The 23071-nt window shown below is 40.2% G+C and overlaps 3 protein-coding genes across 6 annotated transcripts in view; 2 read left to right on the top strand and 1 right to left on the bottom strand.

Annotated features, from left to right (window-relative positions):
- LOC147171986 (dual specificity tyrosine-phosphorylation-regulated kinase 1B-like) overlaps window positions 1–10968 on the top strand; it is a 64087-nt gene extending 53119 nt beyond the window's left edge. For both annotated transcript variants that reach the window (XM_086078832.1, XM_086078831.1), the window contains exons 5-13: window positions 241–388; window positions 1105–1254; window positions 3782–3918; window positions 4068–4214; window positions 4368–4508; window positions 5315–5435; window positions 7020–7202; window positions 7623–7726; window positions 9466–10968. In XM_086078832.1, the coding sequence (XP_085934958.1) occupies window positions 241–388; window positions 1105–1254; window positions 3782–3918; window positions 4068–4214; window positions 4368–4508; window positions 5315–5435; window positions 7020–7202; window positions 7623–7726; window positions 9466–9981 (1647 nt within the window). In that variant the 3' untranslated portion in view covers window positions 9982–10968. The remainder of the gene's footprint in view (window positions 1–240; window positions 389–1104; window positions 1255–3781; window positions 3919–4067; window positions 4215–4367; window positions 4509–5314; window positions 5436–7019; window positions 7203–7622; window positions 7727–9465) is intronic.
- A 643-nt stretch (window positions 10969–11611) lies between these two features.
- On the top strand, window positions 11612–18478 carry ppox (protoporphyrinogen oxidase). 2 transcript variants are annotated; one of them, XM_086077696.1, is made up of 13 exons: window positions 11612–11693; window positions 12281–12367; window positions 12447–12581; window positions 12849–12964; window positions 14076–14208; window positions 14375–14519; window positions 15287–15480; window positions 15770–15830; window positions 16102–16220; window positions 16736–16849; window positions 16935–17084; window positions 17252–17294; window positions 17377–18478. In XM_086077696.1, the coding sequence occupies exons 2-13, from the start codon at window positions 12284–12286 to the stop codon at window positions 17505–17507; spliced, it is 1425 nt and encodes a 474-aa protein (XP_085933822.1). In that variant the 5' UTR covers window positions 11612–11693; window positions 12281–12283; the 3' UTR covers window positions 17508–18478. The 2 variants fall into 2 exon arrangements, with proteins under 2 accessions (XP_085933822.1, XP_085933821.1); XM_086077695.1 differs by having other exon boundaries at window positions 11661–11829.
- rbm42 (RNA binding motif protein 42) lies at window positions 18188–21628 on the bottom strand. Of its 2 annotated transcripts, none has more exons than XM_086077698.1 (11): window positions 21303–21628; window positions 20879–20936; window positions 20657–20792; window positions 20370–20433; window positions 20219–20290; window positions 19797–20119; window positions 19448–19582; window positions 19181–19325; window positions 19003–19100; window positions 18512–18608; window positions 18188–18398 (listed from the first exon to the last, which is right to left on the bottom strand). In XM_086077698.1, the coding sequence occupies exons 2-11, from the start codon at window positions 20932–20934 to the stop codon at window positions 18286–18288; spliced, it is 1239 nt and encodes a 412-aa protein (XP_085933824.1). In that variant the 5' UTR covers window positions 20935–20936; window positions 21303–21628; the 3' UTR covers window positions 18188–18285. The 2 variants fall into 2 exon arrangements, with proteins under 2 accessions (XP_085933824.1, XP_085933823.1); XM_086077697.1 differs by having other exon boundaries at window positions 20219–20293; window positions 21303–21627.
- Window positions 21629–23071: the final 1443 nt, after the last annotated feature.

Raw genomic sequence — 23071 nt, 5'->3', positions numbered from 1 at the left:
TGATCACCAGTCAACGACTGGGCTGTCGCTAAGAGTTAAACATTCAGACCTACAATTTAGAGTCGTGTTTGGAGATCCCTATGGCTTTGCAAAAGCATAGACCAGACTAAGTGATTCACCACATGACAGAAAAAAGTCTGCACGCTCATTCACAAAAGTGTATTATAGTCAGTCACTTCCTGATTGTGTAGGATATTGAGCTGATTCCATCCCCATCTCATGTTTACAACGTGTGCGCAGGTGGTGAAGGCCTACGACCACCATGAGCAGGAATGGGTCGCCATCAAGATCATCAAGAACAAAAAGGCATTTCTAAACCAGGCACAGATTGAACTTCGCCTGCTGGAGCTCATGAACAAGCATGATACTGAGATGAAATATTACATAGGTGAGTTGGAAAATAGATTAGCAATATAATGTGTAGGCTATGGGTTGTCTGCTTTTACACATGTATTGGTACCATTTTGTGCATGTTATGGAGGACCAAAACTGCCAATAAATAAATAAATAAAAGTGGGTGACCTGCTTAGTGTGAGTGAGAGAACACTCCACCATCTAAAGAATGTTTGTATAGATATTCAACCCAAGATGTATTAAGGACCACCCCCTCATTTGAATAACATTTCCTTGCGTTTTCCTTTCCTTGCATTGTCTGCAAGCATGAAATAAATAAATATGAGAGCAGGGCGTTTTTATTTCTTGACAGATATTAAATTGTATTTAGTTTTTATATATTTTTTACATATTAGTTTTTGGGATTTAATTTTTGAATAGTTTTTTTTATAACTGTTTTTATTATCCCTTTATTTATTTATTTATTTGTCTTGGCACTTTTGGTCCTCTTTACATGCTCACCAGCATCCAAAATGCAAAAGTTCAGATTAGTACTACACCTGATGATAGCAAATAAATATGAAAGGTAATTATTATGTGGGGAAATAAAACTGTTTTGTCAGGCTACTTTGTGTCACCTAAAACTTGAAGGATATACAGCACAGATTTCAGGAAAATATTATTCTGCATCTGCTTGACCTTATTCTCATGTCACTTCAATGACGAGTCTCCCTTTTGTGTTTGTGTGCGTGTGTCTGTTTCTGTGTGTAGTCCACCTGAAGCGTCACTTTATGTTTAGGAACCATCTTTGTTTGGTGTTTGAGTTGTTGAGCTACAATCTGTATGATCTGCTGAGGAACACTAACTTTAGAGGGGTCTCCCTTAACCTCACCCGGAAATTTGCACAGCAGCTCTGTACAGGTAGGTTATACTGTGGAACACACACGCACGCGCGCGCACACACACCAGGGCAATGAGTGCACCAGTGTCTCTATCAGCCAACTGGCTTTTGGCCCGTTGTTGGGTCAGCCTAAAAATATAGTCAACCAAAATGTCAGGCAAGGGACACGGTCGTGAGTTCCACGTGGGTATAATCTTAGGAGAGCAAGTTTGTTATAATTGGTAATTAAATGAAGCATATATCTTTCTTACAGATCTTCACAATTACCACACGCATTTACCTTAACTTGGGCTGTTTTTAAGTGACAAGGTATTAATGCGATGATGATGAGTCCCAACATACTGTAATTTCAATGATCATGTCTGACCAGGGACTGCTTTTTGACAAACCTAACCTTTCCATGATTTCTTTTATTTCTCACAGTAAGCTGTGCTATAACCATTTTTGCACTGGAGTTATCCTCGTTTACGCTAATGAAGTTCTGTCCTGCAGTCTGAATCTGGCTCTCTCCCCGGGAGACTTCCAGACAGAAAAAACTTTTTTGCTGTCTTGCCAAAGCAGGACGAGATATTGATGCTGGTGGTGTAAATAGATTAAAGTAGAATGGCACTAAGTTGAGTGCAGACTTCTGTAAATTTTGAAAAGAGCTTTCACTTTCATACATACAGTACCTTTATTCTGCATTTGGCTTTATTCACTGAGAGATGAAAATGTCTTGTCTCACAATACCACCAAACGTATACAATTTTTGGGATATGCACATTAATCCACATCTTCCACCAAATTCTAACACCCCAAAAATTTTAACAGAAATTGGTGCCATCATAGTCATGTTTATTTATTTTGATGTCGTATTTTAAGACAACACATTTATTTTTATGTTTAATTTGAATTACCTAAGAATTCAAATTAAGGAGACGAAATTAAACGATGTTCATATAATAGTTGTGTTACAGTCTACATTTGGAGAATCATCAACCCGTATGAGTAAGTGGACTGGATACTCATGGAACGATGTCAAAGTTTGGGGGTACACAAGACAAAAATGGTTGGGGAACCATAGCTCTAAAGTACTGAAGTTAATATAAACTCATTAATATAATATATAATATTAAATAAATATAAAAGTGTACATAAAACTTCCCCATACCTCCAACTGTAATCATTTCCTCGTTTATCCTATGACTAGAGAGGAAATGTTTTATGCTTTACACATAAACTGTAATAACATTTTGGTGTGTAATACAAAATCAAATTTAGCGAGAATATGTTCTATTGTATGTGCATACCCTTACCAAGTCGTGTGACTATCTCTAGATATTTAGCAGGTATTTAGAGCCCTGTAGCGACTCATTTTCGAAAATGACAAGCAACAAATGTAGCAACTTTTTCTGGTGTTATTTGAGAATTTTGAAGACTCTTGACGGTATTACCGCATGCGTGTGCGTTGCTTCTATGCTTTGCTGTGTCTTGACTGCATGCTCCGGACACTCAATTTTATGGACAGAACTCACCGGCTGCGCACAGCTGCGGTCGCCGACAACTTTCCGCCGTGTCTAGCGTCATCGTACGCGATAATGTGGCATTAAAAACGACAACTCAACAGTGCTCAACAGAGAAGCAGAAAGAGACTTCCTTTGATTGAACTCACCGTCCACTCCCACAGCTGCTACTATGACGTTCCTTGCAGCATCCATTTTTAGGTTGTCAAAACAAAAAGGTTGTGCCGTGTCATATATAATCCACCTCCTTTATAAATCTCTGCTTGTCCATGTTAGCTTCAGTAAATTAAGCATTATGTCGTTTTGCTGACATGATTGCGAAATAGGATCTGGCGATTATTTTATTCTAAAAAGTAACCGAAATTGTTTATTTTGAAACTGCGTCGGTCTTCCTGTCCTGCTCAATGTGTTCTGTGCTAGTTTGCCATTTAACGGATGCCAACGGATGCGTCGTCCGGCAAAAATAGAAAATAGGTCTATCCGTGCGGCGGGCTGCGGCACGATGCAGCTGGTCCGCAGTTGATCCGCATACGCAGCCGGTAGAATTTGAACAAGCTGATAGAATGGAAACGAATCGACGCAACGCATGCACATGCGGTGTAATCCCGGGATGGGACTACCTCATCGGTGTAGTCATAGCGGGAAATATTCACTATCATATCCTAAGTGTGAATGTTAAACAATAACAAAGGTGGCCCCATGGACAAAACCAAGACCAGTCTGTCCACTCATTGACATATGCTAAAATGGGAAATTATCCATGAAGTCCAGACATCTTTAACTTCAGCCCTTAAACAGCAGACACAATTGGGTCTATCAAGCCACACCTGGATAAAAATGCTTGTGATCGCCCTCTCGTAATCTGATGGATAAACCGCACCTTTTTATTAGCTGCAGGGTTGATGCAAGTGAAAAAAGTAGCGTCTTATAGTCCAGAAATGACTGTATATTAAATTTTTATAACATTGCATCTATAGGTACTGGTTGACCAGTGTTGGCATATGTAGAAAGTGCTACAAATTAATGATCAATTCTTTGTGCACAGCATTATTATTCCTGGCCACTCCAGAACTGTCAATTATCCACTGCGACCTGAAACCAGAAAACATCCTGCTGTGCAATCCCAAGAGATCTGCCATCAAGATAGTCGACTTTGGATCGTCCTGCCAGCTCGGGCAGAGGGTGAGCAGCAATCACATGCAGCAAGTGATATAAACATACCTGTAAAAAACTGTCAACAGTTTTTGAGCATACAGTCAAAAGGCCTTCTATCCGCACTTTTATTGAAATACATATTCAACTAATTTCACTCTTTTCTCATCCTCTGTCAGATCTATCAATATATCCAGAGCAGGTTTTACCGCTCCCCTGAGGTTCTGTTGGGAATGCCATATGACCTGGCAATTGACATGTGGTCTCTAGGATGCATCTTGGTGGAGATGCACACAGGAGAACCTCTCTTCAGTGGCTCCAATGAGGTAATTTTTATGTTGCGCATAATTACTGCAACATTTTTTATAACACCTCTTGAACTGTTGTGTAATCATCGCCATCCTCAAGATGTTTCTCAGATGTAAATTCAAGAGATGTCAAATACTTGCCATAGTAAAATTGTATCTGTCTTTGTTTAGGTTGACCAGATGAACAAAATTGTTGAAGTGCTGGGGGTCCCTCCCAGCCACATGTTAGATGCAGCTCCTAAAGCCAGGAAGTATTTTGACAAGCTATCAGATGGGCTGTGGACAGTGAAGAAGAACAAGGACATCAAGAAGGTATCACATTTCAGATCCATTCGCACTTTTCACCTTTCAACTCGGCTAGGAACGAGCACGCATGATGTCGTTATGTCAGATTGATTGACATGATTGAGAACCAATCCATCCAGAATGATCTACCCGGAAGACACAGCAACAAAAGATCCTTGAATACACCTTTAAAAGACTGCAAGTCAAAATGTTAACTCCAACTGAAGTAGAAGTGTAAATTAACTGTCTTTCATATTAATTTGTGGTTTATTTGTCTTTGCCATATGCCTAACCTATAAAACAAAAATATGTATATTCCATTCATAGTGGTTCTCAACCGTTTATGATAAATATGATGTTTATTGTTATATAGATTGCTTTATTGCTTGTTTATCCCCCCCCCCCCCCCCCAAAAAAAAACATGGGAAGAGGCCCTTGAAAAAATAGTCACAATTAGTTTATTTTTCAAAATGGTTCAGACCTACAGTACTCATTCCATAGTCTGAATAAAATAACCTAATGTAGATGCGGCAAGGTCTGAGCGCTCAAGTCATTTCAGAGCTGCCCTCGACCTGCATTCTCTTTAATTGGTACATTGGAAACTCATTGACTACTTCACAATTTCTGTAATTCAGTCAGCATTTTACTATGGCAGATGGCTGCCGACCAATTCAGGGTGTACCCCGCCTCTCGCCCAATGACAGCTGGGATAGGCTTTAGCACGCCTGCAACGCTAGTGAAGATGAAGACTTGTTGGATAAATAATACAAATGTATTTACAAACTTCGTCGCTTGCATCATGTCTTATTATTTGTGTGTGTGTATTTTTTCAGGAGTACAAGCCCCCAGCCACTCGGCGTCTTCATGAAATTTTGGGTGTAGAAACTGGGGGTCCAGGGGGACGGAGAGCAGGCGAACCTGGACATGCCCCCTGTGACTACTTGAAATTTAAAGGTACTTCTTTTCAAATTATATTATATAAGTTTGATTACGTTTAGTAGTTTTAAAAAACACTTAATGAAAGACTGCCGCTTAACATATTTTTCTTCAGATGTATTCACATCACATCAATATAAATGAAACCAGTAGAAAAGTTTGTTCCTTTGTCAACGGTTTTCAAGTTGAAATACTTTTGCAATGACAGCAAAAGTTTTGGTGATGTCAAATGTGGACGGACTGAATTTTGATTCTACAAAACTTGAACCAGTGAGACACTAGTCCAGAGATATCTGTGGTGTAATTATTTCCTGGAGCCAAAGTCACTGCCAAGAAGATAAATTTAGAATGAAATAGAGAGACTAATACCATATGGTTTCAATTACTATAAATTGGCACAAATCTATGTGCAATAAATAGACGCAATCAGATACTGTCGTTTCAACTAATTCAACTTCAAGTTTAAAAGCTTCCTATTTATTTTTATTGGAAATAATTTGACAATCATGCGAGCAGGGAGATACTGCACTGTGATGTACATCTATAAAGGAACTTGATTCCTCGTGTCTGTTACAATTCTTTAACTTGTGTGCTATTGAAAAACAGTGTGTCCTACAATTCCCTCCAGTGACACCAGAGGGTGCTGTTTTAACAGCTGTTTGTCATCATTTGTCCTCTATCTTAGTGATTGCCAACCAGTGTGTGTGAGAGTTTAGAATTGCTGTGGGAAATTATCAAATTTAATTTACCGGTAACTGTCTGACAATTATTGTTTATTAATTCCAAATTTATGTTTGTCCATTTGTGTATATCACTATTGTATAATTAATTATCTTTTATTAGATGGAAGAAGGTATAATGTAAACCTGTTGACAGAATAACATTATGGCTTGCTGTGAGTGTATCAGTTGTATGTTCAAATAAACATACCCAGATATCACACTAGTGAGTAAATTAAGACAAGATCGTTATTTACGTAACCATAGTTTTTGTGGTGATGTTGTTGTTTGGTGGTGTGTCATGAGAATTCTAATGTAAATCGGGTGTCTTGGATTGATAAATGTTGGAAAACACTGTCACGGGCCGGAATAGAAAAAAACATTCACCACAATTATGAGATAACCTTTGCAAGATGTTGTGGACATTCTGCAAACTAACTAGATATATGTATAACCGACCAACAAGTATACACACTAAAATAATGGATATAGAGCCCCCCCTCCTTATACTCGAATACTACTAATAGTGGTACTCTATGAGTACCGATGTCTTAAAATAATTACGTACATTTTCAAACCTTTTATTACTTCATCATTATTAAAGATGCGGGATGGTTCTAAAGTAAAAGGAGAATAAAGGGGGGGGGGGGCATTTGTTGGCCATTGTTTTTATTTTAAGCGTCCCTTCGACGGGTTGAAACTATTAAATGAATTCCGTTGCTCGGTACTTGTGATGTGCAATGACAATAAAATTTGATTTCAATTAGAAGCTTTGAGCACTTTTAACCTTATTTACCCCACTTCTGTTTTCTTTAGATTTTTTTCGATTAAAATGGCGTATTTGCAGCTGTCATCATTATGCTTTCATTGTGTCTTCCTCCAGACCTGATCCTGCGCATGCTGGACTATGACCCCAAAAGCCGCATCACGCCATTCTATGCCCTGCAGCACAACTTCTTCAAGAAGACCACAGATGAAGGAACGAACACTAGTTCATCGACATCCACCTCCCCCGCCATGGACCACTCCCATTCAACCTCCACGACTAGCTCTGTTTCTAGCTCTGGTAAACATACACATCTTGTTCCACACGCTTCACAAATGTTCAACATGTCTGCTCATTTTGCCTGAGGAGATTTGAAAAGTGATTCTCTTAACTAATTGCAATATGATGCAACCAACCTGCACAGGAAGTAGATAAACATGTAGACATCGATTCACACTTAAGGACAATTAGTTTTCACTTCACATAATCTGAATGTTTTTGGAATGTGGGAGGAAGCCAGAGTGCCTGCAGAAACCCCCCGCAAGCATGGAGAGAACATACAAACGCCGCAAAAAAGTCTGAGCTGGGATTCAAACCCAGAATCTCACTTGACTGTGAAGCAGACGTGCTAACCCCTATATCCTCACAGGGCTGTCCAACAGTAGTCATGAAAAGCCGAATACATTTTGCTTCCCGTTAAAACTGCTCTTCTATTTCCAGGCGGCTCCAGTGGTTCCTCCAATGACAACCGCAACTATCGCTACAGTAACCGATATTACAACTCTGCTGTGACACATTCAGACTATGAGATGACCAGCCCTCAGGTATGCACACAACAGCATCATAGAGGCTTCACATGTATCTTGTCAGATGTTGGATCATAAAAAAGAAAAAAAAGAAGCTTGTATACAGCCCTAATCAAAATATGCACATTTGTTGAATATAGTGGAGTTTGCTTCTTTGCTTAAAAAAAATAGGTTGAGCCCATCGTTTACTTTTTACTGTTTGTTTTATATGTGGAAGAGGAGGTTGTATTTAAAAAAATAAAAATAAGGGTAAGTAGCATGAAATACAATTAGACCATATAAGTCAGTAGCCCTGAAACATCTCTTAACAAGATTTTAGTGTTGGTGTGGTTTCTCATAATTGCTTGCTCCCAATTTGAAGTATTTGCTCTTCTATTTGACAAGGATGCAAGCTATTATAATACCTAATTGAACAAATACAAAATGTATTCTTGGAAGACGTTCATGGACGCTTATTTTTTGCAGCATTGAATGCATTTGTTTGAATTTGTGTGTGTGGTGCACATTGAGAAATGCCATTTGCCACTCAATGGCCATAGAAAATGCATCATCTATAGAAAGTTCTGAAAGTAAGCTCAAGGTTTTCTAATAAATCTATTGAACACCACGCACGCACACACTCAAGTTGAACCACCTGTGTTATTTCATAACTTTTTAGTATATTGTAGTGGGCCAACAACCAATGAATCTAGCGTTAGTTCATAAGGTATACACTGTGTTTCCCAACCAGGGGTACGTGTACCCTTAGGCGTACCTCAGCTCAAGTCTCATGCTTGCAGGGTTGCTAATTAAACAGCCACCTCTTTTACATGAATTGCCTCCAATTAATTTTTCCCACTCCTTCTTGGTAAGCGAGAACAGGAAGGAACTTGGAGAGGGACCTTCCTCCTCCAAAAAGGAAAGGCTTTTTTGCGCTGTTGTAAAAAAGAAAAAACACTACTCATTTGGTCCCCAAAGACAACATGAGTAGCAAACGGGTCTGGTCTAAAAATAGCTCACCAGTGACGGGACATAAGAGTTAAAACAGAAGAAGAATGTTAACATTTATTTATTCATTTAAACTTAACAAGTTACACGACACGTTTGTTGTACACCAAATATTCTATATTGTGTTTTTAAAAAGTGGCTCAGATAATGGATGAATGAAAAGGGGGGGGGGGGGGGGGAATGCTGTTTTTATTTACCCAAATACGATTTCAGAGCTGTGATACATTATTCTTAAGTGCTTTATTTAAAGTGTAAAAAGGGAATTCGAAGTAGCTCAATTTTTTGGTGGTTACTGTTATAAGAGTTAAGGCAGGTTTATTCTTTATTTATTTATTTTTAAGGTTGGGTATCAATTCTAATTTCCTCAATCGATTCAAATTTGATTCACAAAAGTTCAGTTTGATTCGATATAGACAGCTATTACTGTACTTATTCATTTTCAAAAGCAACATTTTTATTTTTATGTTGGAGGCAAAAAGAATGCCAAAGTAACGAATCCAAATAAAATGATTTTCATTTAATAATCATCAGATGTGTTGGGTACTGATGGTACGACAAAAAGGTTTGGGGGGGTACACAAGCCAAAAAAAGGTTGGGAACCACCGAGGTATATTGTGTCATGTTTTGTGAAAGGTGATTGTAGTACTGCTGCATCTAAGTGAGGACATCTGGAATGATGAACTTTGCGAGCCCCTGCATTAAAACCAATTAGCTGGATGTTCAATCTTTTGGCCGAGTTTGTGTCTCACCATTGTTTTTGCATCTGTCAGGCTCCATCCCAGCAGCAGATGAGGATGTGGCCAGGCAGTGATGGTGGAGGTGGGGGTCAGGACCCAGCATACACCCAGTTGCTGCTCCACAAGCCGGCTGCCTCCCAACAACACCAGCGCCACTTCCTGGACCAGCCCCATCACCCCCACCCGACCTACTCCCACCACGGGAACGGCGGGCGTGGCCTGCGACAGGGCGGACAGACGGGCATCGGCGGCGGGGGAGGCCAGCAGGGATCCTCGCCCCAGATGAGTGACAGCATGGATGTGGGCGTGTCCCTAGGGCTGCACCACCTGGGGGCGGTGTCTTCCATGGAGGCGTCTCAGTTCGGCTCCGCCTCCCTACCGCTCGCTCTGCCGATCGGACTGTCTGCCTTCCGGACTCGGACGGCCCCCACCGCCCCTGGGCCGCAAGCCCCGCCCCCTGAGGACTACTACCCTGCCTCCAACAACAATAACCCCGCTGCCGGGGGCAGAGGGAGGCCGGACTCAGACGAGGGGCCAGCCAACTCTTGATAAAACCTGAACCATGCCCTAAAGCCATACAATTTTAACTACAACTACGACAACTACATACATACAGCCAGAGTTCAGAGACAAAGACATTAACTTTGTGCTGAAGGAGACAGTCTGTACTGCATGAGAGGAGGAGGATGCTGGGAAAACTCTCCTTTTTACCCCGTTTTACTTTTTATCTTTTGTTGCGATTGTCATTTGAAAAGGAATGATTGTGACAAGTTTGTTTTAATAATATTATTATTGTTGTTTAATATTATTTGATTTATTTTTTTCTGTGGTTTGAGGAGTTGTGTGTTATATTGGTTGTTTGAGCCTGGAGAGGAGGAGGAGGATGAAGAGGATATAGAGGGCCCTTGCTTTTCTATTTCACTCTATTCGGAGGCAGAAAGTGGAAGGAGAGCACACTTTTCATGTTTACAAATTGCAACATTAGTATGTTCTCATTTACAGCGTTTGGAGGAGCGATCACACAGACACACACACGTATGCACCTCTTTTCAACAGGAGAGACGTCAACGTATGTGATTCAGGACTCTTGGATTTCTCTCCTGTGTGTTATGCTTTTTTTGGTTATTGTTTGTTTGTTTGTTTTTATCCTCCCTCTGTCACTCTCGGCCCGGTTGTGACGGGTGTTTAGAGAGGGAGAGAGGCAGGTGGAGGGAAGAGAAGGTGACAGGACACTGATGCCTTCCTGGCACTCACAGGGATCTTCTCCTCATCCTCTCGTCTTCCTCTCCTCCTCCTCCTCCTGTTGTTTCTTCTCCAGACAGCTCCTCCTCTCTGTGCTGCTAATCACCATGACAACTGGTCCGGATTGCTGCTAAAGATCCAACACAGATCAATAAAGAAATAAAAAGAATAGAAACAGAAAGTTAAAAAAAAAAACTTTTTAACCCTTCTGCTTAAGAGAAAAGGATAAAGTAAGAACCACTGCATCTCAATGTATTTATTACTATTTAACAAGAAAAAACAAACTGAAAGTAACCCTTTTTTCTGCTCTTCTTTGTTTGGTTGCCTTCTTTCTGCAGGTGAACTCTGATTGGCTATTGTAACAGTGACAGTAACTGGTGACATGGGAATGTCACTGGTTGTGGGGGCTGGGTGGTGGGGAGGGTTTGGGGCAAAATAAAGTTGGATATATAATAAGAATAAAGAGTATACTTTTGCACACCAAAGTCAAACAAACATCAGCTCTCCGCTTTTATTCCTACTAACCTGACCCATGACCGTACATCTGTCAATATGAAGCCTGCACGTCTACAATTGTGCCTGTAAATCTGGAGGAGGTTTATTAGCAATAATAGAATAAATATGCAAGGCAAATGTACATTTCCACTGCGCACCACAGCTGGAAAATGATGTGGCCATGAACTGCGATTGGAAAATAGGACAGTGTTCATGAGCTGAGGGACCTCACGGAGATCTAGATAAAAACAGCTTTATAAGCTTTATTCTATATACACAAATTACATTACAACAAAGGTATGGGATTTATTAGTTACAATAGCTCCACAGAATGTATCCACGTGAACACGTTTCTAGATTTCATTATTGTAGTTATTATAGTCTGCCATTGGGTGGCGACAACATATATTATGTTTTTTTACGTTACATAAAATAAAAACGAGGAAGAATGAAGGCACTCAAATGACAACCACAGACGCACATGCGCAGACCACGGACTGAAAGTGACCGAAAATAAATAGAAGGTAACACTCTTATGACAGTCCGAGCAAGTTTTAGTTATTTATGTATTTATTTTTTGGTGCTCTGTCGAGCTAACGCTATGAAGTGTTTGTGTGGGGTCTCGGTCTCACAGTAGGGAACAAGCTAACCGTCTGACAGGTGACTTTTTATCCATCCATTTTCTCTACTGCTAAACATAGTTTATATCGTTTTAATTTGTTGTCTCGCAGTCTAGTTTTAACATTCATTTACCTGCTAGTGTAGTTTATAGGCTTTTTTGTATAACAATTTGGTCTGACGATTAGAACAAGTTGCGTGTGTATCATTTCTCAACTGTAAAAAATCTTCAAGAAATCCCGAAAGGCCAGTCAAATTTCAGCACGAATGAATAGAAAAACTAATGTTTAATGCATTATCCAGCAGTGAAATTTGCTGCAGGTTTTCCTTTGTATGTTAACACATGCCCGCATGCAGCTGACAGACTGAGACGTCTGATAAACCAACTTTCATATCCTTATCAACAGGCTCGTCGCACCCTTCCATAGATAACCGTGTTACAAGATACTCATTTGTCTTAAAAATGTTGCCATTATTTCTCATTTGTGTTCAGTCAATGAGGACTGTCGCGGTCCTCGGAGGAGGCATCGGGGGTTTGGCAGCATCTTATTACCTTGGCAAAAGCCCCCAGGTTGCTAAGGTAGCTCACAAATCATTTTCCTACTTGTTTTGTAGACTTTCTTCAAACATTGACAGTGTATGTGTGTTCTCTTCCCAAGGTCATTTTACTCGAGTCCAGCAGTCGTTTTGGAGGTTGGCTGTGGTCTACCCGGAGGTCTGATGGAGGAGTTTTTGAACATGGACCTAGAGGGATTCGACCTGCTGGGGCAGTGGGACGAAATACCCTTAATATGGTAAGCCTATATGGAGTTTGTTATAAGTTGTTTGTTTTTGTTCCTTTGCTAAGTAAAGTGCATTGAAGAGAATCAAACGTGACTATAAATGCAATGATGATTCCTTTGGAATTTGTAGTTTCCGTCTTTGAAAAGCTGTAGCTACTATTAACAGATGAAGTAGAGCTCAGAGGTGGATTGTGAATGAAAAATAAGTGCCATTGGAGAAAAATACACATTACAGACATTGTCCATTTTTCAAAATGAGTGTGTGTTTCTATACTATAGGTGGAGGACCTGGGTCTTTCAGGGGAAATTCTGCCTGTCACATATAGTGACGATGCATCCAAGAACAGATATGTGTATGTCAATAAACAACTTCATAGGATGCCTTCAGGAATGAGGTAAAAGACTGCTTACGAAAAAAATACTGATTACCGATAAAAATTTATATATTTAATGCATGAAATACAATATATATATTATTATTATTTTTGGCCTCTTGGGGGCAGTGTGGTGCCGTGAATCCATGTTGTACACATTTAAAGTGAGTACAGAAGAAAGTTGCGATTGAATTCTATTAAAATAAAATAAAAATTCACACATTGGGAAGAATTTGAGCCTTTGCGAAGTGTTATCTTACCTGTTGGTATGTGGTCCCACATCACTTGTGTGTGAATATTCGTTATTTGAAGGAAAAACACTCCCAAAGTTGATGCTAACTTCCTGTTAGCGTTTGAATGGGATCCTCCCTTCGATTTTAGCATTAGCGCTAGGCAAGCGATATTTTAAAAACAAAGCATGTTTTCTATTTAAATATACAGTGGCTGTAAGTCTTATCGTCGTGTGTTTAGTTTTACAGTTAACTCCAACTAGGGTGTCATTAAACAGCTTAAAGGACGCTTAGGGACAACCGAATAACATACACTACTCACTTGCTAGTTGCTAATGCTACGCACACAAAATGGTGCATTCAGGGTAGCGTCGGAAACTTAGCTTTTTTTCGATAGCAGTTTAAGGGAAAAATGTTTTGGCCGATGTGTGAAGGGCGATAATCGGCGGCCGATTAATCGGTCGGGCCCTAGTTCACATATGTAGACACACAGTCAAATGCATCTCATTAAAGAGGTCAAATCATATTTCTTAAAAGTTTAGCAAATGCTACTGCCTATTTTTTTTCCAAATGCCTATACTGTATCTGATTTTCTTGTCTATTTACATACACAGTGGATATAAAAGGTCTTCACACCCCTGTACAAATGTCAGGTTTGATAGGTGTAATATAAAATAAATAAATAAATAAACTAAGATAATTTACATTTTTTCCACTGTTAATAACCTGTACAACTCGCCCTCTTGTGGCCTCCTCAGGGTGCACGTTGCTGTTCATAATTTTCTGATAATGTTTCATGGTTATATAATAATCGTAATAGATTAATAGAAATATTAGGGTTTTGCGCTAATATAACATATCAGCATCAAATATCTTATGTCTCATGTCTTGCTGTTTTTCAGTGGCCTTCTTCGGACAGTCCCGCCTTTCTCGAGTCCCCTGCTGTTCAGCATCGCCACAGAAATATTTGCCAAGAAAAGCACAGGCGAGGACGAATCCGTCCATTCGTTTGTGTCTCGAAGGCTTGGAAAAGAGGTGAGGATAAAGGGAAGCCATTAACACTCTTCACATTTCTAAGTGCCCAGAGCTGATGTATCAACCATAGTGTCTTCTCACAGACCCACTAGTACACAGTAAGAAATCTTCACAATGACGATTTGTCTTTTTTTTTTTTTTCTTTGTTTTGTGTGTGTGGTGCTAGCTTGCAGACATTGCTGTGGACAGTCTATGTCGGGGGGTGTTTGCTGGCGATTGCCGGAAATTGAGCGTGCGCTCCTGTTTTCCCGTCCTCTACAACGCAGAGCAGCGCAGAGGTTCCCTGACGCTCGGCATGCTGCTGGGCTCTGGTAATCAAACCCACTTTCATATTCATTGTTCATTTGCAGGAAATTGGATGTTAAAGTTTTATTGGCATAAACTAGGGGTCTGCAACCTGCGACTGTGGAGCCACGTGGACCCCCCCCCCCAAAAAAAAATTATATATATGTGTGTATATATGTATATGTAGATTTTTTTTTTTACATATTTAGTTTTTAAAAATTGGATAAAATATTCCTTGAATGAATAAAAGATTTAGATTTTTTAAAAAGTTTAAATTATTAAATAAATAATAATAATTATTCTTAAATAAATTAAATAATTAATTAATTTATTAAATATTCCAAAATGTCAGAGTCCAAATGTTTAAGTTATCAGAAAAAAGGGACGAAAGGTAGATGAAAATGTTTAAAAAAAAAAAACTACAAATGTCCAAAAAGTGACCATGAAATGTCCAAAAAGAGCATACCATATAATGTACACAAAATTGCCCCCAAAAAGTCAGAAATTTTATTTTTTAAAAGGCAGAAAAGAAGACATTCAAAAAGTAATGTCCCAAAACAAGAAATCCCCCACATTACCATAAAATATCTACAAAATTGCTAAAAATGTCAGAAAATTTATAGCAAAAAAAGAAGGGAAAAAAAGTTTTAAAAAAATAACCATAAAATGTCCAAAAATGGAAGATAATATTTTGTTCATCAATGTTCGAAGGTTTTGATTTGTTGTTATTTATTTGGCCTAAAATGGCTCTTTTTGACAGCAAAGGTTTCTGACCCCTGGCATAAACTTTCAGGCCCCTCCCCAGTGGTTGCTCCCGGTCCTCTGAGCCAGAGAGCTACCAAAGAGTCGTGGGCTCAGTGGTCCCTCAGAAGGGGGCTGGAGCAACTCCCGGAGTCCATCACTGACTTTCTCCAAAGGAGTGAGAGGGTGCAGCTACACCGAGAGGCGCCGGTAAAACTCATCAATCCTTCAGCTACAGGTTGGACGGTGAGAGAAGAAACATACTTGCGCTTTTTATTATTATTATTATTATTATTATTGTCCTATTAGGTCACCACACTCATTACATATGTATAAACCAATTCCAATCCTTTTTGACCTATATTCAATTGAATACACTACAAGGACAAAGATTAATGTTCAAACTGAAAAACTTTTTTTTCTGCAAATATTCACAATATATGGCCATGATTTCCGAAAGCGTTTTGAAATGTGGACTCGTCAGACCACAGCATACTTTTGACAGTGTGTGGCCTGACGGTGTGTTTGTGTTCAGATCCATTTGGAGGATGGGATGGTAAAAGCTGACCACATCATCGCTGCTTTGCCTGCCAAAGGTCAGCCAGCGCTTCATGACGCCCCAACATTTACATTCCCAATTCCAAAGATATGTTGCTGTTTAAAAAGTACAAACTGTCAACTGAAAAAAAAAAAAAAACACCTCTGATACAGAATAACAAAAATGTTTTTAAAGATAAACTAGCACTTCCCAAACAGCGATCTTTATACCTCCCACATCCAAATGGGTGACAAAACGAGTACATGACCTTTTATAAAAAGCAATGTGACATTTTTGATACAAGTCATGCGTCTGTGTGTTGCCCTCAGTGCTTTCGTCTGTCCTGCCGTCCACCTGTCAACCTCTCATCCAGAAGCTGCACGACATCTCCTGTGTCACTGTTGCCGTCGTAAATCTGCAGTATGAGGGGGCGGTACTTCCTGTGACGGTGAGTACAGCAATAAAGGGGAAGTCAACACAAAAATAATTTCTTGACAGTGGTAAGTTCCATGCAGCCTCACTAGTCTAAATACGGTATTTTGGTTGATATTGCGAATATGAGTTAAGCAGCAAAATCCAACAGTTTTTATCCGTCTCAGAAGGCGGCCATTTTGCCACTTGCCGTCGACTGAAAATGGCATCACAGATGCTCGGGTCTCAGGTAACAACCAATCACAGCTCAGCTTCAGAAAACAGGTGAGCTGCGATTGGTCGATGCCAAAGTGATGTCATCTTCAGTCGACAGAAAGTACCAAAATGACCGCCCCCTCAGATGGATAAAATGGCTGGGTTTTGTTTCATAACTCATATTCCACAAATGTCATATTAATCACAATGGCATGTTTAGACTAGTGACGTCACATATAACTTATTATTGTCAAGAAATGTTTAAGGTTGACTTTCCCTTTTAAGACACATAAAAACACACACATTCAGTAAAGTGCCAAATGTGTCTCTCATCAGGGATTTGGACACCTGGTCCCATCATCAGAGGATCGGGGTTTACTGGGTGTGGTCTACGACTCTGTCCCCTTCCCTCAACACAACAGATCTGAAGGCACGACGACGAGACTGACGGTATTTTTTATTTATTTTTTATATATAAATAAACCCGTGGACAGCAGGATGTAGGACAGAAAATGTGGCCATGGCCGTTGTCTAGGTGATGATGGGGGGCGCCTGGTTCCAAGAAGAGTTTGGCTCCCCAGATGCAGTGACTGAGGAGCGGCTTTTCGAGCGAGCCACTGAGGCGGTACGCTGTCACCTGGGAGTCACCTCGGCACCCAGCTGGAGTTGCGTTGCGCTCCATAAGGTATGGGCAAGTGCTCTGCAGTGTTGCCTTGACTTAAGAGTGCCTCAAATTACAAGTTTAACATAGTCAGGGACTGACAAACTCATGAGTCAAGGTAACAGTCTATTGGTTGTATTTCTTGGGTGACATAATTGTTCAATTCCACGTTCATGTATGTCTCCCATCAGGATTGTATACCTCAGTATTATGAGGGGCACTTTCGCAAAGTTGGTACGTATGAAGTCACTTGGGAGTACGCCACACTTGGCTCTGTAGTATTTTCATTCGGATGTGTTGTCTTCTTGCATTTCAGAGTACATGCGCAGCTTCATAAGGAACAACGGCCTTTCACTTTCTCTGACTGGCTCTGCCTATGATGGCGTGGCCGTCAATGATGTCATCTTTAGTGCAAGGGCAGCAGTCGAGGAGTTGCTGGGAGTTTAATGGACATATATTATACATATAATAACAGTGACATTTTTTTATTTATTTTTTTAATTGAGTTCATCACTGTTGTGAAGGTAAATATGTTGTGTATATAAATACCTTATGTATTTTGGTCAATTTAATTTTTGGGCATAAATCTATACTATTGGTCAATTCAGTTTTGTTTTTTTTATGACTTGCCCTTTTTTGCCAATGCAATGTTAATGGTTGAACAAACATGCTGTTTTGGGGATCTCCTGAAAAGTGATTATTTAAGAGGTGCAAGTATTCCACTCATAACCGTTGCCAGGAATATGTCATCTGGAGATGGAATCGCTCTCAATGTGGATGCAAGTGAACAACATCCACTTTAGTGAGCAGCAATACATTTGCATGAGAAAGTTGCTTTTAAAAGTGTAAATTGTGCCACAATTATGGATGCTTGTATTTTCAAAGGATGTCACAGATGAAATAATTTGTGCAATTACATGCCATCTTTTTAAAGCATCTTTAAGATCCAAATTTCAAAAGAAAAAGGATTAAGTGAAGCGAAGCCTTAACTTCTAGAGCAGAAATTGTATAAACACTGCATTTTCTGATCTATGCTTGTAATAAACGAATGAATGTACAACTTGTATGAAATTGTGTTATATTATTGTGTTTATTGGAGATTTGGAAGAAGAAAAAGCACACACTCATGATGAAGATTTGACTTTTATTTAAAAGGGGGAGGGGAATTGGAAAATCCATCTAAGTCCATTTGCTGAAAGAAGTCAAATGCTGCTTGCAAGGCTATTTATCGAAGGCCCAGCTTTTTCTTCTCTCTTTGCTTTTTTCGTACAACCTCCATGTTGCGGTCCTTCCACATGCTTTTTCTCAGTTTGATGGGACGGCTACCAACATACTTCCCTGCATTGAGAGAAATACACATTTGCAATTGAACACAAGACAGATTGACACATTTGGGTTTTGTGTGTTATATAACAAATATTGCTGTGAAGTTAATTAGCAAAACCGCTCACCGTTCATCTCCCTCATGGCTCGCACGTAATCATTTGGATCTTTGAAGCTGACAAAGCCGTAGCCTTTTGTTTTTCCTGTGCGCTTGTCTCTCACCACCTGAGATTGAGTAGTCAAACGACATATTGTGAAGTTATCAAAAGTGATTGTGAAAATTGCATACAGTCATTTTTAATCAATACTATACAGTGAGCCCACGCGTATCAGCATATTTTTTTGTGCATATTATTGTAATGATTTTTTTTTCCAATGAATGAAAATTTAAAAAAATAAAAAATTCTGCAAATTCTGCTTTTATTTAATGACTGTTTTACTGTGTGTAGGGATTACACAATGCAAAGTTTGATTTAAGCGAGTTTCAAAAAATACAATGTGATTTGAGGGGAAAAAACTTGAGCACCCAATTATTTTTTAGCTCACTTAATATGTGCCATGTAAATTTGTACAAACATTACACCCTTGAAAAACAACAAATCATTTGACAGCAACCCACCTTAGCTTTGAGGAACGACGGGTATCTGCTGAAGGCTCTGGCCAATATATCGTCATTGACCTCATTCCCAAGATCTCCACAGAAGATGCGGAAGTCATCTACAAAAGGGAGGAAGACGAGGTGAGACGAAACAAACCTGGCTTCATCCTATATGTGGTCACGATGCAAGTGGCGTTACCAGATTCCCACTCCAACAGGCTGGCGTCCTCCCAGGACGTCCCCGCTGCCGTTCGAATACACTTCTTTGACTTCTCCGACTTGGGTTTGCCCTTTTTATCTTCCGAGAAAGTTTCCACAGGCTTCACCACAGACGAAAAAACACACTTTGGATAAAGAAAGGAAAAAACATGTCCAACTGGATATCCACTGTACACTGGTTTAAGACTTTGGCTGTTTATTTTTTACTGTATTCATTTCAATTGTGTGGAGTTTTGTGCGTGCGTACCTCAGGGCGCACAGGCTCACGCTCGGGCATGCTGGGTCCGATGACGGCGCCGCTGTCTTCGCTCTCCTTCCTTTCCAGCAGTCCCGCCGCCGTCACGGCAGCCTGTTGCTCGGCAACCCGAGCCGCCAGCTCCTCCTGATGCCGCGATAGACAGCTTTAGCCGACATGGTAAATGTTCCATTCACTGGCGCATGTGCAATCAGTAAATTTGCATACTTTTAAAAATGATTCTTGATTTATTTATGTTTTGGTTGACAAACTTCAGCATATTTATCAGTAACAGTCAAAATCGATGGAAAATGTGAATAAATAGAAGTAAAAACTTGCTGTATGTTAAACGTCACGGTACCATTCTAGCTTGCCGCTGAGCCCTAACGTCATTTTTCCGGGGCGCAACGGTGACAGGCGGGGCAGAGTAAACGGTGGGCGCCGCTTGGAAGACTGTAGGCGGCTTGCCGGAAGTCGGGTGGGCGGTTCGGGTGGGCGGCGAGGACGCCATGGACATCCCGTCGCTGACGTGAGGTGCGGAAGTGATGTGCTGCGTGGGCGGAGAAACACCTTGAGGCGCTTGGCCCGGCATGGTCGGCGGGATCATCATGGGAGGGGGCGGGGGAGGCCGCGGCATAGGCGGGGCTACAGGAGGGCCGCGTATGATGTGGATCCTCGGACCGCCTGCGACATCACAGTGGATGCACAAATAGGATGTGAGACGATTTCATTCAAGTAGTGGAAAAATATTTTTTTGTTTGTTTTTTTGTGGGTTAACCTGACCAGGTCTCTGTAAAATATGAGGAACGAAGGCTGGTCTCATCATTGGAGGAGGGGGGGCACGTACCGGAGGGACTGCTGCAGACAAGTCACATAGTTGATGTGGAGTCAGTTTTGAATATGTCACATACATTCGGGTCTGAATTACATTTACCTGGTCCAACAAAAGTTGGTGGTGGTCCAACAAAAGACCCTCTGGCCTCGAGTGTTTGCTGGACCTGAGAAAGAGAAAACAAAAATAGATGAGAAAGAAAAATATGATCAGAGGTCCTCAATATGCCAATTCTAATTGAACAGGTGTCACTTTGGGGAAATTCGACCAGACTTGTTTATTTGGTTAGCATTTGACTGCAAGTCGCTAACCACCATTAGCTGCCTTACCATGAGAATCAGGATCGCAATGAATTATTATTAGTTCTTAACTAGTGACAGAATACAAACCTGTCGGTAGGTGTTGGTGCCAATAATTGGTCGCACTACAGGTAGCGCTGTGACAGCCAAAGCTACAGGTACAACCTCCATGACAGGTGGGTTCCCTGATAGCGGCACGGGGCCACCAAGAACCTCTTGCTCAAACCTACAACAAGAAGCATGTCAAGTTTGCACTGGGATTGGATACCTTGACATGTGCTACTCATTTGAAATCCAGTGAGCGGTACTCACAGAGCCATCTCCGCCTCCATCTCCTTCAGACGTTCCTCTCCTGATTTTAACGCCATTGCTAGGACACGCAAAAGACATTTGCAGACGTGACTCGGTAAATTCATGCCTACGTCGAAATTCTACGATAACCATAGACGTCCACACTTGACATCACGTGATAAAACGTTCCGTCTGCGTTCTATTAGGCGCTCAAGTTCATCGCAAAGATTTGGACATCACATGGTGGGACGTTTGCGTCACCAAATGGTGTCATATTAATTTACAAAAGGAAAAAAAAATTTGTTCCCCCCCTCAATCAAGTATGAAGTGGTTGACTGATAATCAACAGCCATAGAGCTTATCCATATTAACTACAACTTTGTTTATCAGGTGAACGCCAATAATTCTCACAACTGCAATTTAGTGTCTTTTGATTTTCACTTACCTCGATTTGCAATTGCGATTCCGTTCAAGTGAAATAGAATGTCGTCTTGTCCACGCTAGGCTTTAGCATTTAGCTAGCACATAAAATGCTAGTGGTAGTGGGTAGTTAGCGCCCTTGTTATAGTAAAATTAGGGTAAAGCTCGAGCTGAATAACTCGCTTGTTAACCAATATGGTACTTATTTAAAAGATCATGACAAGTGCACATAATCATGATTATAAGAAAATAAAACCGCGAACCAGAAAACTGTCTTCAACACATTCGCCACCAGATTAGCATTAGCGTCCAGATTGCATTTCCGCCGTTTCCTCGTTACTCTGCTGCCCCTTAGTGGACCGGAGTATGGACGATTTTTTTTTCAGGATGGTAACTCTTTTTTTTTCTTTTTTCTTTTTTGAATGAATGAATGAAGCAGTAAGACATACAAACTTGGAAACAATCAGCTATAATTTTTTTCACACAAATCAACAATAACTGCTAAGGGATCAGTAGGTCACAGAAAAACAACAACAACAACAACAACAACAACAAACCCAAGGACCAAGTATACCATGTTTACACACAATTGTAAATTACATACACAAAAATAAAATAAAACAATTAAAGTATAATTAAATGACAGTTCATAAATGTAATCAGGACATATTCAACTTAACACAAGAGGGAATTTCTTCAGAATATTATATATGATTTGTACTTTAGGTCTTTTAACCAATCTTAGAAACTTAATATATGTGCCAAATTCGTTTATCAGCTTTGTTTCCGTTTCTTGTTTGCGACGTGTGGGCCGCGTCACAGTTCTTGCGTTCCCGTCGACGGGCGCGAGACACTGCGGCATGCGCAAGACCTCCATCGGATTCAAGCCACACGCGGATTTAAGTTTCAGGCCATTTGTACGTCCTGTCGATGAACCAAAATGAGCGTAATGGCATACCAACATAATTTTCATTTCAACAAAGGGATCAATAAATTCAACTAATACTTTTAGATACAGACGAAATCTGAGGAGACCGTTGGTTACCCATCGAGTGTGTACAACCCTAACTTCAACGTGATGGGCTATTATTGCATATAGGGTTATAACCCCACAAATCACATCATTATAAATATAACAATATAAAGTACAATTATACAATACTTTCAGACAATCAACTTTTAGATTCCCGCTGAGTGCGACATGGTCATGCATGTAAACTGTGTCAGACTTTGATCACCGATGGAGGGCTTGCGCATGCCGCATAGAGGTCTGATAGAAAAGCTCTTAAAAAAAAAATCCACTTGCGGAAATGTGCTTCTGATAGTAAGAAAACAAAAAAAAAATTTCCACTGGCGGATTCTGGCGGTGTAAAATATATAAATAAATTAAATAAATTAAAAAAAAAAAAACACTGGCGGAAACGGGCCCCTGACAGTGGAGGAAAAAAAAACCTTTTTTTTTTAACTGGCGGGAATGGGCTTCCATACACATAACACACTCGCACCCTTCGACGGGAACGCGCAACCGAGAGGCACAAAATAAAACAAGAACTGGGACGCAGTCCACAAACAGGAAACAAAAACAAAGCTTATGTGTGAAAACCAGGAAGTCAGAAGTTGTTGTTTTTTGAAGATATTTTTTCCCCGTTTAATTTCAAATGTACAAAACATATTGTCATAGTACATTGGTAAACATTACATAGAAAATGTAACAGACAAGCATCAGAAAACTCCAAAAACAACACAAAATACATTAAAAAACAAAACAGGAAGTCAGAAGTCCCGCCTCCTCCG

The sequence above is a fragment of the Leptonotus elevatus genome, chromosome 6, assembly GCF_054856555.1.
Source record: "Leptonotus elevatus isolate MCC_2025b chromosome 6, RoL_Lele_1.0, whole genome shotgun sequence".
In the NCBI taxonomy this organism is placed as follows: Eukaryota; Metazoa; Chordata; class Actinopteri; order Syngnathiformes; family Syngnathidae; genus Leptonotus; species Leptonotus elevatus.
The sequence above is the reverse complement of the archived record's forward strand: the minus strand, read 5'-3'. Positions and strand labels throughout refer to the sequence as shown.

Coding starts and splice junctions, on each gene's coding strand:
- ppox (XM_086077696.1), top strand. CDS start 12,284: ATGAGGACTGTCGCGGTCCTCGGAGGAGGCATCGGGGGTTTGGCAGCA. Junction 15,481..15,769: donor CTTCAGCTACAGGTTGGACG/GTGAGAGAAGAA, acceptor GTTTGTGTTCAG/ATCCATTTGGAGGATGGGAT. Junction 17,295..17,376: donor GGGGCACTTTCGCAAAGTTG/GTACGTATGAAG, acceptor CTTGCATTTCAG/AGTACATGCGCAGCTTCATA.
- rbm42 (XM_086077697.1), bottom strand. CDS start 20,934: ATGGCGTTAAAATCAGGAGAGGAACGTCTGAAGGAGATGGAGGCGGAG. Junction 19,583..19,796: donor CTCAGCGGCAAGCTAGAATG/GTACCGTGACGT, acceptor TCGCGGCATCAG/GAGGAGCTGGCGGCTCGGGT. Junction 18,399..18,511: donor AGCCATGAGGGAGATGAACG/GTGAGCGGTTTT, acceptor CTCTCAATGCAG/GGAAGTATGTTGGTAGCCGT.